Source organism: Canis lupus, chromosome 21, assembly GCF_048164855.1.
Source record: "Canis lupus baileyi chromosome 21, mCanLup2.hap1, whole genome shotgun sequence".
Classification (NCBI taxonomy): domain Eukaryota; kingdom Metazoa; phylum Chordata; class Mammalia; order Carnivora; family Canidae; genus Canis; species Canis lupus.
In genome coordinates this window covers 6,137,204-6,150,453 of record NC_132858.1, presented here as the reverse complement: position 1 = coordinate 6,150,453, position 13,250 = coordinate 6,137,204, and the positions used below count along the sequence as shown (strand labels likewise).

The 13,250-nt window shown below is 41.8% G+C and overlaps 1 protein-coding gene across 11 annotated transcripts in view; it reads left to right on the top strand.

The window, feature by feature from the left end:
- The window catches only part of CHKA (choline kinase alpha), a 71,112-nt gene that overhangs the window by 8,197 nt on the left and 49,665 nt on the right, over positions 1 to 13,250 (top strand). The window contains exon 1 of one of the 11 annotated variants that reach the window (XM_072790178.1): positions 8,629 to 8,863. The exons of 9 other annotated variants lie outside the window; for them this stretch is intronic. In XM_072790178.1, coding sequence (XP_072646279.1) covers positions 8,844 to 8,863 — 20 coding nt within the window. In that variant the 5' untranslated portion in view covers positions 8,629 to 8,843. Of the gene's footprint in view, positions 1 to 8,628; positions 8,864 to 13,250 lie in introns of those variants that run through there. One more of the 11 variants, XM_072790179.1, reaches the window with a different exon arrangement.

Below are 13,250 nucleotides of genomic sequence, written 5' to 3'. Positions count from 1 at the left end.
TATGTGGATCTATTTCTGGGCTCTGTACTCTGTTCCATCGATCTGTTTGCTATTCTTTTGCCAGCACCACATTGTCCTAATTATTGTAGCTTTGTAGTAAGTCTTGAAGTCACGTAGTGTTAGTCCTGTGACTATTCAGCTTGCTTGCTTGCTTATTTATTTATTTATTTTTGTTCTGCTCCTTTGATACTGATTTGGCTATTTATTTGTTTTTGTTCTGCTCCTTTGATACTGGGTATTTTGCATCTCCAAATAAACTAGAATTAGTTTGTCAATATTGAGAAAACATTTTGGTGGAATTTTTATTGGAATTGCAGCATTGGAGCTATACATCAAGTAAGGAAGAACTAGCATCTTGGCAGTATACTGAGTCCTCCTATCCATGGACATGGAATATCTTTCCATTTTATTTATTCTTTGATATCTTTTTTTTTTAAAGATTTTATTTTTATTTATTTATTCATGAGAGACACACAGAGAGAGAGAGAGAGGCAGAGACACAGGCAGAGGGAGAAGCAGGCTCCATACAGGGAGCCCGACATGGGACTTGATCCCAGGTCTCCAGGATCACGCCCTGGGCCAAAGGTGGCACCAAACCGCTGGGCCACCGGGGCTGCCCCTATTCTTTGATATCTTTAAAAAGAGTTTTGTATTTTTCCTTCTATAGATCTTGTACATATTTTGTTACATTTATACCTAAATGTTTAATTTTTTCGGTTGCTGATGTACATGATAATATGCTTTTTTTAATAATATGCTTTTAATTTTAATTTCTACTTATTCATTGCTGGCATATGGGACAGTGATGGGCTTTTTTATTTTTATTTTTTTTAAGAGAGGATGGTCAGGGACAGAGGGAAAGGGAGAGACAAAATCTTAAGCAGACCCGATTCCCCCCCAGTACGGAGCATTGAGACTCAGTCTCACAACCCAGAGATCATGACCTGGCCCAAAATCAGAAGTTTGACAGTTAACCGACTGAGCCACCCTGATGCTCAGACTTTTGTATCCTGTAACCTTGCTATAATTCTGTTAGTTCCAGGATTTTATTTTCAGGCTAGTCTCTTGGCTTGCCCAGCTAATGATGCCCATGTTCTCCTTCTGGGTTTACCTATAGTGGACCCTTCCACTATCTCACTGTCCTCTATCAGCTGGTGGAAAATCTTGTCCTGTCCTTGCACAGCCCTTGTCTTTAGCTTTTCACAAGTCTGTTTTGCATCTACAATTAGGTTGTACTCTTCATGTCTTTCATATTTATGTATGTATATAAAGAAGCTGTACGCTATATGTAGAGCTTGAACTCACACACCCTGAGATCAAGAGTTTCATGCCTGGGGTGCCTGGGTGGCTCAGTTGGTTAAGTGTCCGACTCTTGGTTTTGGCTCAAGTTGTGATCTTGAGGTCATGGGATCAAGGCCCATGTTGGGCTCTATACTCAGTTCAGGATCTGCTTAGGATTCTCTCCCTCTCCCTCTGCCCTCATGTGCATTCTCTCTCTCTCAAGTAAAATAAATAGGGGTGCCTGGGTGGCTCTCTCTGCCTTCAGCTCAGGTCATGATCCTGGGGTCTTGGGATTGAGACCTCTTGCTCAATGGGGAGCCTGCTTCTCCCTCTCCCCCTCCCCCTGTTTGTGCTCTCTCATGCTCTCTGTCAAATACATACATACATACATACATATCTTTAGGGAAAAAAAGTAAAATGAATAAACAAAATCTTTACCAAAAAAAATAATTGCATGCTCTACCAATTGAGCCAGCCAGGTGTCTCTCCATGCCTTTCATTACATATTTATACATCTCACTGTGGCCAGTACTCTTTCTGTTGAGCATAGCCTAGGAACTGATGATGAAACAGTTAAAAAAAAAAAACAAAAAAGGCCTAGGAGGTCCATGTGAGCTGGGAGATGGAGAAAGTGGCAGCACCCCTGAACTCTGAAAGATGGAAGAGCCTCTTAGGTGAGAGCAGACAGAGGCATGCTACGTTCCAAGGGTGCTAAGAATAGTGACTTGAAATGGGTATTTTAGGAACCCTTTCTGAGGGACATTTGGTAATGTCTGGACACATTTTTTTATTGTCGCAATTGGTGGTGGCACTCCTGGCATCTAGTGGGTGGAGGAAAGGGGTACTGCTGACCATCCTACAGTACAAAGGGCAGTCCCTACTCTTCCTCCAAAAAGAATTCTTGGACCCAATGTGTTAAGAGTGCAGAGCTTGAGCAGCCCTTGGAATGGAGCACTTAAGACCAGCTTTTCTCCTTAATCTGTCTGGCATACTCTTACCGATGAACTTTTGCTGATGAGCAGCTGACATTACCTCATGATTGTCACAGAAATCCCTATTAGATACTACTACACTGTTTTATGGTGAGAAGACAGGCTTAAAAGACATCGAGTAACTAGCCCAAGGCCACACAGCTGTCTGTGGGAGCCAGCAGTTCACCAAGGTCAAAAGCTGTTCTCTTAACACAGCCTCCAGGCTTGGGGTTAAGGCAGCTATTCATTTCCACACACTGATGCTGTCATTTCACTGAAGTTTATTTTTGTTTTTGGTTTTTGTTTTTCACCTGAGTCATGGTTGTTTCAAAAGGAGTTTTAGATGGCTAGAAGAAATTTTACAAAAATCCCTCTTTCCCCCTTATTTTATTTGCGCTCCAAATTCCTTGGCTGTTTTGGTATTACCACTGTCTGATTTTCCGCGTATCTTGTCCTTTACACTTGCGGATCATTTTCCTCTGAGATACTAGTTATGTTTGAATTTTTTTCCCCTAGTCATTTGACTTTTAGAAAAAGTGAAATTTTGAGGGGATCAGGCTGTAAGAATCCAGGAGACGAGTCCTGTGTGTATTGGACTTGATGCCATGTTACATGTGGGCAATTTGCAGAAGTTTCAGTGGCTTTTTTGCTTTTCAGTAAAATACAGTTGGCTAGGTGCGGACCAGATAGCCTCCCCCCACCCCCACCCTTTTTTTTTTTTAAGATTTTATTTATTTATTTGATAGAGTGAACAAGCATGTAGGGGAAGAGATAGGCAGAGAGAGAGAGAGAGAAGCAGGCTCTCCATGGAGCAGGGAGCCCATTGCAGGGCTTGGTCCTAGGACTCTGGGATCATGACCTGAGCCAAAGGCAGATGCTCAAGCAGCTGAGCCACCCAGGCATCCCAATGACCTCCCATCTTAATCGTTAAAGGTTTCTCTAGAGCAGATAGGTCCTGTGGTTTATCATTCTCTGAGCATTGAGCTGATTGCACCTAGATATGGGTCCTTTTCCAACTGATTAAAAATACATAGATGTTTTTGATGGATGAATGGATAAGCAAAATGGCACATTTACATGGACTGTTATTTAACCATAAAAAAGGAAATTCTGACACTGCTATACCATGGATGAACCTTGAGGACTAAATGCAAAATAAAATAATCACAAGTCACAAAAAGACACACTGTATAATTTGATTTCTCTGAGATCTCTAGTGCAGTCAGATGCATAGAGATAAAGTTGATGGGGGTGGCCAGGGGCTGGGATGGGGGGTAAAGTGCAGAGTTAGTGCATTAATGGGCACAGTTTCAGTTTTGCAAGATAAAAAGAGTTCTGGAGATGGATGGTGGATGATGCTTGTAAAACAGTGTGAATGTACTTAATGCCAGTGGATATACTTTTTTTAAAAAAAGATTTTATTTATTTATTCATGAGAGACAGAGGCAGAGACATAGGCAGAGTGAGAAGCAGGCTCCCTGTGGGATCCCAATATGGGACTCTATCCCAGGACCCCGGGATCTCGACCTGAGCCAAAGGCAGACAGATGCTCAACCACTGAGCCACCCAGGTGTCTGCCCCTGAATGTATTTCATGCCGCGCTAAACAGTGTGAATGTACTTACTGCTAATGTTGTATATTTCACCACAATTTAAAAACTGGAAAAAGATAGGGGTGCCTGGCTGGCTCAATTGGTGGAACATGTGACTCTCGATCTCGGGATCCTGAGTTCAAGCCCCACATTGTGTAGAGATTACTAAAAAGGGGGGGGGGGCACCTGGGTGGCTTATTCGGTTAAGCATCTGCCTTTGGCTCAGGTCCTGATTCCTGCCGTGAGCTCCCTTCTCTGCAGGGACACTGCTTCTCCCTCTCCCTCTGCTGCTCCCCCTGCTTGTGCTCTCTTTGTCAAATAAGTAAGTAAATCTTAAAAAAAGAGAGAGATTACAAAAAAAATAACTTTAGAAAGTGTTGAAAAATTGGGAAAAAATACATGTAGACGTTTGACATTAAGAATGTCCTATTTCAGGACACCTGGGTGGCTCAGCAGTTGAGTATCTGCCTTCAGCTCAGGGCATGATCCTAGAGTCCTGGGATTGAGTCCCACATCAGGCTCCCCACAAGGAGCCTGCTTCTTCTTCTGCCTATGTCTCTGCCTCTCTCTGTGTCTCTCGTGAATAAATAAATAAAATCTTAAAAAAAAAAGAATGTCCTATTTCAAGACTTTGGACATTCCGCTAACTTATATTACTATAGCATGAATTTTTCCTGCTTAGAACGCTGTGGAATAAAATAGAAATTAATCTCTATGAGCCCTGCTAAGTCTACAAAAAAAGGATGCAAGTCTTTTTTCTTTTCTTTTCTTTTCTTTTCTTTTCTTTTCTTTTCTTTTCTTTCTTTTCTTTTCTTTTCTTTTCTTTTCTTTTCTTTTCTTTTCTTTTCTTTTCTTTCTTTTCTCTTCTCTTCTTTCTTTCTTTCTTTCTTTCTTTCTTTCTTTCTTCTTTCTTTCTTTCTTTCTTTCTTTCTTTCTTTCTTCTTTCAGATTTTATTTATTCATGAGAGAGACAGGGAAAGAGGCAGAGACACAGGTAGAGGGAGAAGCAGGTTCCATGCAAGGAGTCTGATGTGGGACTCGATCCTGGGACTCCAGAATCACGCCCTGAGCTGAAGGCAGGCACTCAACTGCTGAGCCACCCAGGCATCCCAAGCAAGCCATTTTAATTTAAAAATGTGTTACTAAAATAAAATCTATGTATTACCGTGAACCCTATCTAGCAAAGTGATTGTACTCCAAAACTTTTAAAGAATATATTTTTTTGTAGTAAGGACTTGAAAATATTGAAGCCATTCCTAGATACAAATGCAGAGACTAGCTCAGAAGCTCTCTCCTGTATGTTTGCCTCATAACTTGTAGTTAAAACTTGTTCTTCGTCAAAAACACCAACTACTTCTTAACCATAAACCGAGTACTTGAATGTCAGGATGTGACATTCACAGGTGCCCAAGATCTACACTGTCTATGCCAGCTTCCTAATGCTGATGTGTTGAAGCAGGTCACATCTATTGGACTATTCAGTTTTTTTTTCCTGGGGCTGAGATGTTCCTGGGGTTTAGATGATCTTATCCACTCTGATTTGGCTTCTTTACACATGGAGTGTATTCACAAGCTATGTGAACTTTTCAGAGCAACCGGAATTGCTGGTAGTATTCAGTGTTTTCAGTAAGGTGGGTAGAAAGTCTGGAAGGTTTTGTGAAGGGGCCTTTGTTTCCTCTGTATGTGCTATGTAACCAAGAGGACAGCTTGCTCTTGCGGCTCTATGGCTGGAGAAAGGGTGAGGCATGTACGGGCAGTGCTGTGCTGTCCCACAGGACAGGGGACAGGGTCGACCATAGAAAACCAAGACGTAGCTTTTCCAGCCACGGCAGCAGGCAGCCACCTTCCTTTGCTTCCTCTCTTTCTGGTTGGATAATTTCAAAGGATTTGTTATCTGTGTTTCAATGGGGAGCACTTCTGCCACCTCTGGCCTTTCAAGCGAAGTACAACTGTGCCCTAAATGGTGACTTAACCTGCCTCTATGTCAGTGGCATTGTCTCATTTGCCTCCTGGTGGGGAAATGTCCTTTTCCTTCTCGCTCCTTGAAAAACCTCTACATTGCTATTAAGTCTGGAAACTAATTGTACTTAATGGTTACTTGTTGAGTAACCTGTTCGAATGGTGATGACCTAGTAGTGAATGGTGAGGAACTTGATTTATTTTGCACTTTGCAGGTTTTTGGGTTTTTGTGGATTTGCCTTGTGTGTGTAGGTAACATGCAAATTTCCCTGAGCTGCTTTACTGTTAACACAGTAGACTTCTGTGGGAAAGGGTGGTGCTGCAGGCTCTTTTCCTTATTTTTTTAACTACTCCTTTGTCTATAAAATCAAGTAAAGGGTTAGATTTGTGCTTATCAAACTAGAATGCCCATATCAGTACTCAAGCCACAGTGTAATCTTATAAATTTCCCCAAGAGGGTAATTGTATTAACAGATTCTGAGAGCAGTTTGTATTTACCAGTTGTGTTTATTAAAACTGAAAACTGGCCTAAATAGGTATATGAAAGTTTGAGTTTATGAGAGAACAAGCCTATTTGTTCTCAACTGGCATTTGAAACACTTGTTGAGAGAATTCGAGAAGTTCTAGTTTATTTTTTTTTAAAGATTTTATTTATTCATGAGAGACACGCAGAGAGAGGCAGAGACATAGGCAGAGGGAGAAGCAAGCCACAGGGAGCCTGATGCGGGACTTGATCCCCGGACTCCAGCATCACAACCTGAGCCAAAGGCAAATGCTCAACCACTGAATCACCCAGGTGCCCAGAAGTTCTGGTTTAAATAGTATTTCTGGGTCCTCCTGCTTTAATACTCTGAGCTTTTTGTTTTTTTGGGTTTTTTAAATATTTAAATTATTTAAAAATGTATATTTTATATATATATATATTTTTTATTTATGACAGTCACACACAGAGAGAGAGAGAGAGGCAGAGACACAGGCAGAGGGAGAAGCAGGCTCCATGCACCGGGAGCCTGACGTGGGATTCGATCCCGGGTCTCCAGGATCGCGCCCTGGGCCAAAGGCAGGCGCCAAACCGCTGCGCCACCCAGGGATCCCAAAAATGTATATTTTTTAAAGTATACGTATTTGAGAGAGAGAGACAGAGATAGCAGCAGAGAGCACAAGAGTAGGGAGGAGAGGGAGAAGCAGGCTCCTGCCGAGCAGGGAGCCCAGACTAGAGCTAAATTCCAGGACCTTGGCATCATGACCTAAGCCAAAGGCAGACACTTTTTTTTTAAAGATTTTATTTATTTATTCATGAGAGAACGCAGAGGCAGAGGGAGAAGCAGGCTCCCTGTGGGGAGCCCAATGCGGGACTTGGTCCCAGGACCCCAGCATCACAACCTGAGCCAAAGGCAGACATGTTCAACCACTGAGCCATACATGTGCCCCCAAAGGCAGACACTTAACCAGCTGAGCCACCCAGGCGGCTCTAAATTTTTATTTTTTATTGCAGTATCTTAACATATAGTATTACTAGTTTCAGGTATACAACATAAGATTCAGTAGTTCTACACATTGTTTGGTGTTCATCATGATGAGGAGTGTGGTCCCTATCTGTCACTAAGAAATGTTATTATATTACTGAGTATATTTCCTATGTTGTCCTTTTAATTTCTGTGACTTAAAATAACATTTTTTTAAAAAAAGAATAAAATAAATTATTTTTTTGACAGAGAACCCAAGCAGGGGGGAGAAGCAGAGGGAGAGGGAGAACAGGCTTCCCGCTGGGCAGAGACCCCAATGTGGGGCTCATCCCAGGACCCTGGGATCATGACCTGATCTGAAGGCACATGCTTAACCAACTGAGCCACCCAGGTACCCTTGAATAAAATCTTAAAAAAAAAAAATCAGACTCCTTTTCCAGCACAGTCCTAACACAATGTGATGGATATTTCAAATATTCATTCAGATACACTCTTCAGTTTTGGCAGTAGATTATGTTCACCTGTCCCTATTTTTGCCGAGATTTTTTTTGATAATCAGTTCTCTGTAACAGTACCCATTGCTTGTAAGCTATGTGCAAAAGTATCCAAGGACTCCAAATGACTGTGTGTTGATCAGTCCTGTCTTTTAGATAGGTAATAGTCAAAAGACATTCCTACCCTCATATCTAGTCAGATATACCTTGCATTAAAAACCTATGCAGAGGGCAGCCTGGGTGGCTCAGTGGTTTAGCGCTGCCTTCAGCCCAGGGCGTGATCCTGGAGACCCGGGGTCAAGTCCCGTGTGAGACTACCTGCATGGAGCCTGCTTCTCCCTCTGCCTCTCTCATTCTCCCTCCCTCTCTCTCTCTCTCTCTCTCTCTCTCTCTCATGAATAAGTAAATCTTGAAAAAAAGAAAGAAAGAAACCTATGCAGACAGGGGCACCTGGGTGACTCATTTGGTTAAGCATCTGACCCTTGATTTCAACTCAGGTCATGATCTTAGAGTCATAAGATGGAGCCCTGTCTCAGGCTCCATGCTCAGTGTGGAGTCTGCTTGAGATTCTCTCTCCTTCTCCCTCTGCCCCTCCTGTTTGTGCTCTCTCTCTTCGTCTCCAAAATAAATAAATCTTCCGAAAGAAAGAGGAAGGAACCTATGCACACATACATCCTGTCACAGTCCAGGATCAGGTGATATTTATGTGCATCAAGGGCAGGGTCACGTGGAAGAGGCTGAGGATCCTCCAGATGTCTCTGACCTTTTCAGGGACTCCATGTGATTAATGAGAACTGCAAACAGATCTTTTGTCAAATGCCCTTTGTCCATTTGTGGATTGTGAATGAAGAAGCTTAAGATTCAGTAGGGTGTTTATATTATCAGTAGGCAGGCAATTCATGCCTGATGTTATGGTCATACTTTGGTTACTTTCTCCTGCCCGTGTGCTATTAAAAATGCCATCTCTTCTGAGTCTTCCTGATTTTCTTCATTTTCCTGCCTTTGCATTTGGCCTGCCTCCTCAGTGGTGGAATTCCGGATGCCGTGTTAAAGAGCACTGTGGAAGCTCCTCTGTGCAGAGATGGCCATAGCTACTAAAGCGTAAGTTAAAGACTTTGAAAAGCCAAGAGAGCATAAACAGCATGGAAGTGAGTCTATAGGAGGAGGGCAAGAGAGGCAAGTGTTAGCAAACCTCCCCTCTCTGGATGTTATTCTAGAATTTTTATCTTGACGGGTTTTACAATGCCCTACGTGCCAGAATTAAACCCTGGCAATGAGAGAGTGGGAGGAGAAGAGAAGGTGGTGGTTTGTGTTTGTGTGAGAGCCTTCTCTTACTGGTCTCAAACTTAAAGGGAGGAAGGAAGGGTGGCAAAAAAAATAATTGTGTGAAGGAAAAAACCCAAAGTAGATGGTCAGGACCAGAGAAAAGGACCCCTGGTAGTAGTGGTAGGGGAAAAGTACCATATCTAATGGAGTAAAAATGGGTGTGTGAAGCTGGGAACTTATCATGCAGCTATGGAGAGGTTTCCTAAAACTGGGTAACTTTTCTCATTCCAAAGCTCTTAGTAATGTTTCTTTTTCTAGAGTCTAAAACCAGAGGAGTCTTTTTTATGGGCTTGATGGCTCTTAGGATCTAGCAGTTCCCCTGGAAGTGTTCAGTGGTTGGAGGCAGATTTTAATCAAATAATGATTGCCCTGGATAAGACAGAGGTTTAATATTGAGGATGGTTCAGATAAATCAATTAATGTTCAGTCTACAGTGAACTACTTAAGGCAAGTTGGCTATCACTGATCCAAAAAGAAAAATAACAACTTTATTGAGATACCATAAAATTCACCCTTTTAAATTGAGTGATTTTTAGCATTTTTAAAAAGATTTCATTAATTTATTTATTCATGAGAGACACAGAGAGAGAGAGAGAGAGAGAGGCAGAAACACAGGCAGAGGGAGAAGCAGGCTCCCTGAAGGGAGCCCGATGTAGGACTCGATCCTGGGATTCCAGGATCACATCATGAACCAAAGGCAGACGCTTAACCGCTGAGCCACCCAGGCATCCCAGATTTTTAGTATTTTTTACAGGGTTCTACAATAATCACCACCATCTTTTCAGAATATTTTCATTACCTCAAAAATAAATCATGTACCATTAGCAATCTCTCCCCATGCTCCCCCCCACTTAGTTCCTAACAACCACTAATCCACTTGATATCTTCTGGACATTTCGTGTAAAAAGAGTCACACAATATGCTTGGACTTTTGTGGCCATTGTCTTTCACTTAGTATAATGTTTTCAAGATTTGTTCGTGTTGTAGTACATATGGCACTTTATTCCTTTTTATGGTTGAATAACATTTCATTGCTTGATATACCATAATTTGTTTATCAGTTGATGGACATTTGAGTTTTTCCATTTCTTGGCCATTATGGACATTTGTGTATAGTTTTTGTGAGAACATGTTTTCAGTTCTCTTGAATATATGTGTAGGAGTGGAATTGCTGGGTCATATGGTAACTTGATGTTTAACCTTTTGAAGATGTCACGTCACTGACCTTTCGAAGCCTCTGTCAAAGAGAATCTCTGTGAACCTCAGGAAATATCCTCCATTATGATTGAGAAGATAGTGGACAGGGTTGTTGCTTTGACCCACGGTGATCTTTACCAGGACCACATTTTCCTTGCTACCAATGATCTTGATTTTATACAGACCCTACATTGCCAACTGACTTTTTTTTTTTCTTTTTAAGATTTATTTATTTTATTTTAATTTTTAAGATTTTTATTTATTTATTAATGGGAGAGAGAGGCAGAGACACAGGCAGAGGGAGAAGCAGGCTCCACGCAGGGAGCTTGACATGGGACTCAATCCTGGGTCTCCAGGATCAGGCCCTGGGCTGAAGGTGGTGCTAAACCGCTGAGCCACCCGGGCTGCCCTAGATTTATTTATTTTAGAAGAAGAGAGAGAACATGCAAGTAAGCGTGGGAGGAGTAGAGGGGAAGGAGGGAGAGAGGGAGAGAAGAGAGAGAGAGAATCCTCAAGCAGACTCCCTGCTGAGCATGGAGCCTCACTTGGGACTTGATCCCAGGACCCTGAGACCATGACCTGAAGCTCAAATCCAGAGTGAGCTGCTCGACTGACTGAGCCACACAGGCGCCTGGTTTTTGATTTTTTGAGAAGAGTTCATTATAGTGTATGCTGTTGATTGTGTATTAGATGCCATAAAGTTTTTTTTTTTTTAAGATTTTATTTACTTATTCATGAGAGACACAGAGAGAGAGGCAGATACATAGGCAGAGGGAGAACCAGGCTCCCTGTGGGGAGCCTGATATGGGACTTGATCCCAGGACTCTGGGATCACGACCTGAGCCAAAGGCAGATGCTTAAGCACTGAGCCACCTAGGCATCCCAGCCATAAAGTTTTATGTGAAATAAGCTCATTATTAAAAATTACAAACCTTTAGGGGCACCTAGGTGGCTCAGTCAGTTGTGTGTCTGACTTAGGATTTCAGCTTAGACATGATCTCTTGGGTCATGAGATTGAGCCACTTGGTAGGGTGTCTGGTTGGAATTCTCTTTCTTTCCCTCTCCCTCTGCCATTCCCCCCAACTCATGGGCATATGTGAGCACAAATGCTCCCCTTCCAAATAATTAAACATTTCTAAAAATATTCGTAAAATTACAAACATTTATAAATGTAGTAAAGAATTATAAAAGTAAAATAGCTTTATCAAATTGGAACATTCTGCTAAATTGGCCTCAGGTTCCCTTCCTTTGCCCAGAGATGATCACCATTCTGAATTGGCGTTAAAATTTTGTTTCATTCTGAAATAAGATTCTGATCTTTCATTCAGAATTTTTTTAAAGATTTATTTATTTATTTATGATAGACAGAGAGAGAGAGAGAGAGAGGCAGAGACACAGGAGGAGGAAGAAGCAGGCTCCATGCCGGGAGCCCGACGCGACTTGATCCCGGGACTCCAGGATCGCGCCCTGGGCCAAAGGCAGGCACCAAACCGCTGAGCCACCCAGGGATCCCCTTTCATTCAGAATTTTGAAATCTTTTATGATCTGTGTTTTTGGTTTAAGTGCTGTGGAACACTTGAATTTTTTTTTTTTTAGTAAGAGATGTACTTGGAATAGCTGACATATGAGAGAATTAATAGTGCTTTGTATTTTGGAACATTGTGGTTCGTAGTTGACCATATGGAACCTGTTGTCATTTGGGCTTCTATTTGGGGAAGACCTTGCATGCTAAGAAGGCATGATTGATATGTCTTGCTATTAGGAACTTTGAAGAGGAAGTAACATCAAATACCAGATCTTAGTGTTATATGGAGTGGTTCTGTTTTGAAATAATTTTGTGGAATTGGAATTTCCCAAATTTCTTTTTAATAATGTTGATTAGTATGTTGCCTACTGTGACACATATCTTGGATCCATCTTTAGGTCAACTAAAATTTTAGATTATCTGCTATTTTACATTTTCCAATTTTCTTTCCTTAGTGATTAGTGCAATTGATTGTATGGCTTGATAAGAAGGGTAATGGATCCACATTTTATCAGTTTTGGAGGAAGTTATCTAACACGGACTCAGTGATGCATGTCACCAAGAAGTCATTTGTTTTTTTAAAGATTTTATTTATTTGAGAGAGAGAGCATGGGCATGGAGAGGGGCAGAGGGAGAACCAGACTCCTCACTGAGCAGGAACCCTGACGTGGGCCTCAATCCCAGGACCCCAGGATCCTGACCTGAGCTGAAATGAAAGCAGAGGTTTAACTGACTGAGCCACCCAGGAGCCGCCCCCAAGAAGTCATTTAAATAAAACTAACTCTCAGAATGTTTTGTGATTTATTTTAATAACTGTATTTTTTTTTCTGTATTGATGTACCTATAAATATATCCTTTTTTTAAATATTTTTATTTATTTATTCATAGAGATGCAGAGAGAGAGAGAGAGAGGCAGAGACACAGGCAGAGGGAGAAGCAAGCTTCATGCAGGGAGCCTGATGTGGGACTCGATCCAGGGTCTCCAGGATCACGCCCTGGGCTGCCGGCGGCACTAAACCACTGCACCACCGGAGTTGCCCTGTAAATATATCCTATGCAACAGTTTTTTAACTTAAAATATTTCATGGCCTTTGTTAATAACTTCTTGTATATTGTAGACTTAGAAAAGTTAGTTATCATCACTAGCAATTTGATGTTTTTATTTATTTTTAAAGATTTATTCATTTTAGAGAGAGTATGTATCCACAAGCTGGGGGAGGGGCAGAGGGACAGAGAGAGGGAAAGCAGACTCCCTGCCCAGTGGGGAGTCTGACTTGGAGCTCATCCTATGATCCTAAGACCATGACCCAAGCTGAAATCAAGAGTCAGATGCCTAACTGACTGACCCACCTAAGTGCCCTGCCGTTTGATGTTTTTTAAAGTTATATTTTGATATATCGAGTTTCCATCGATAGATAAGTCAAGAATATGAGATGGGGG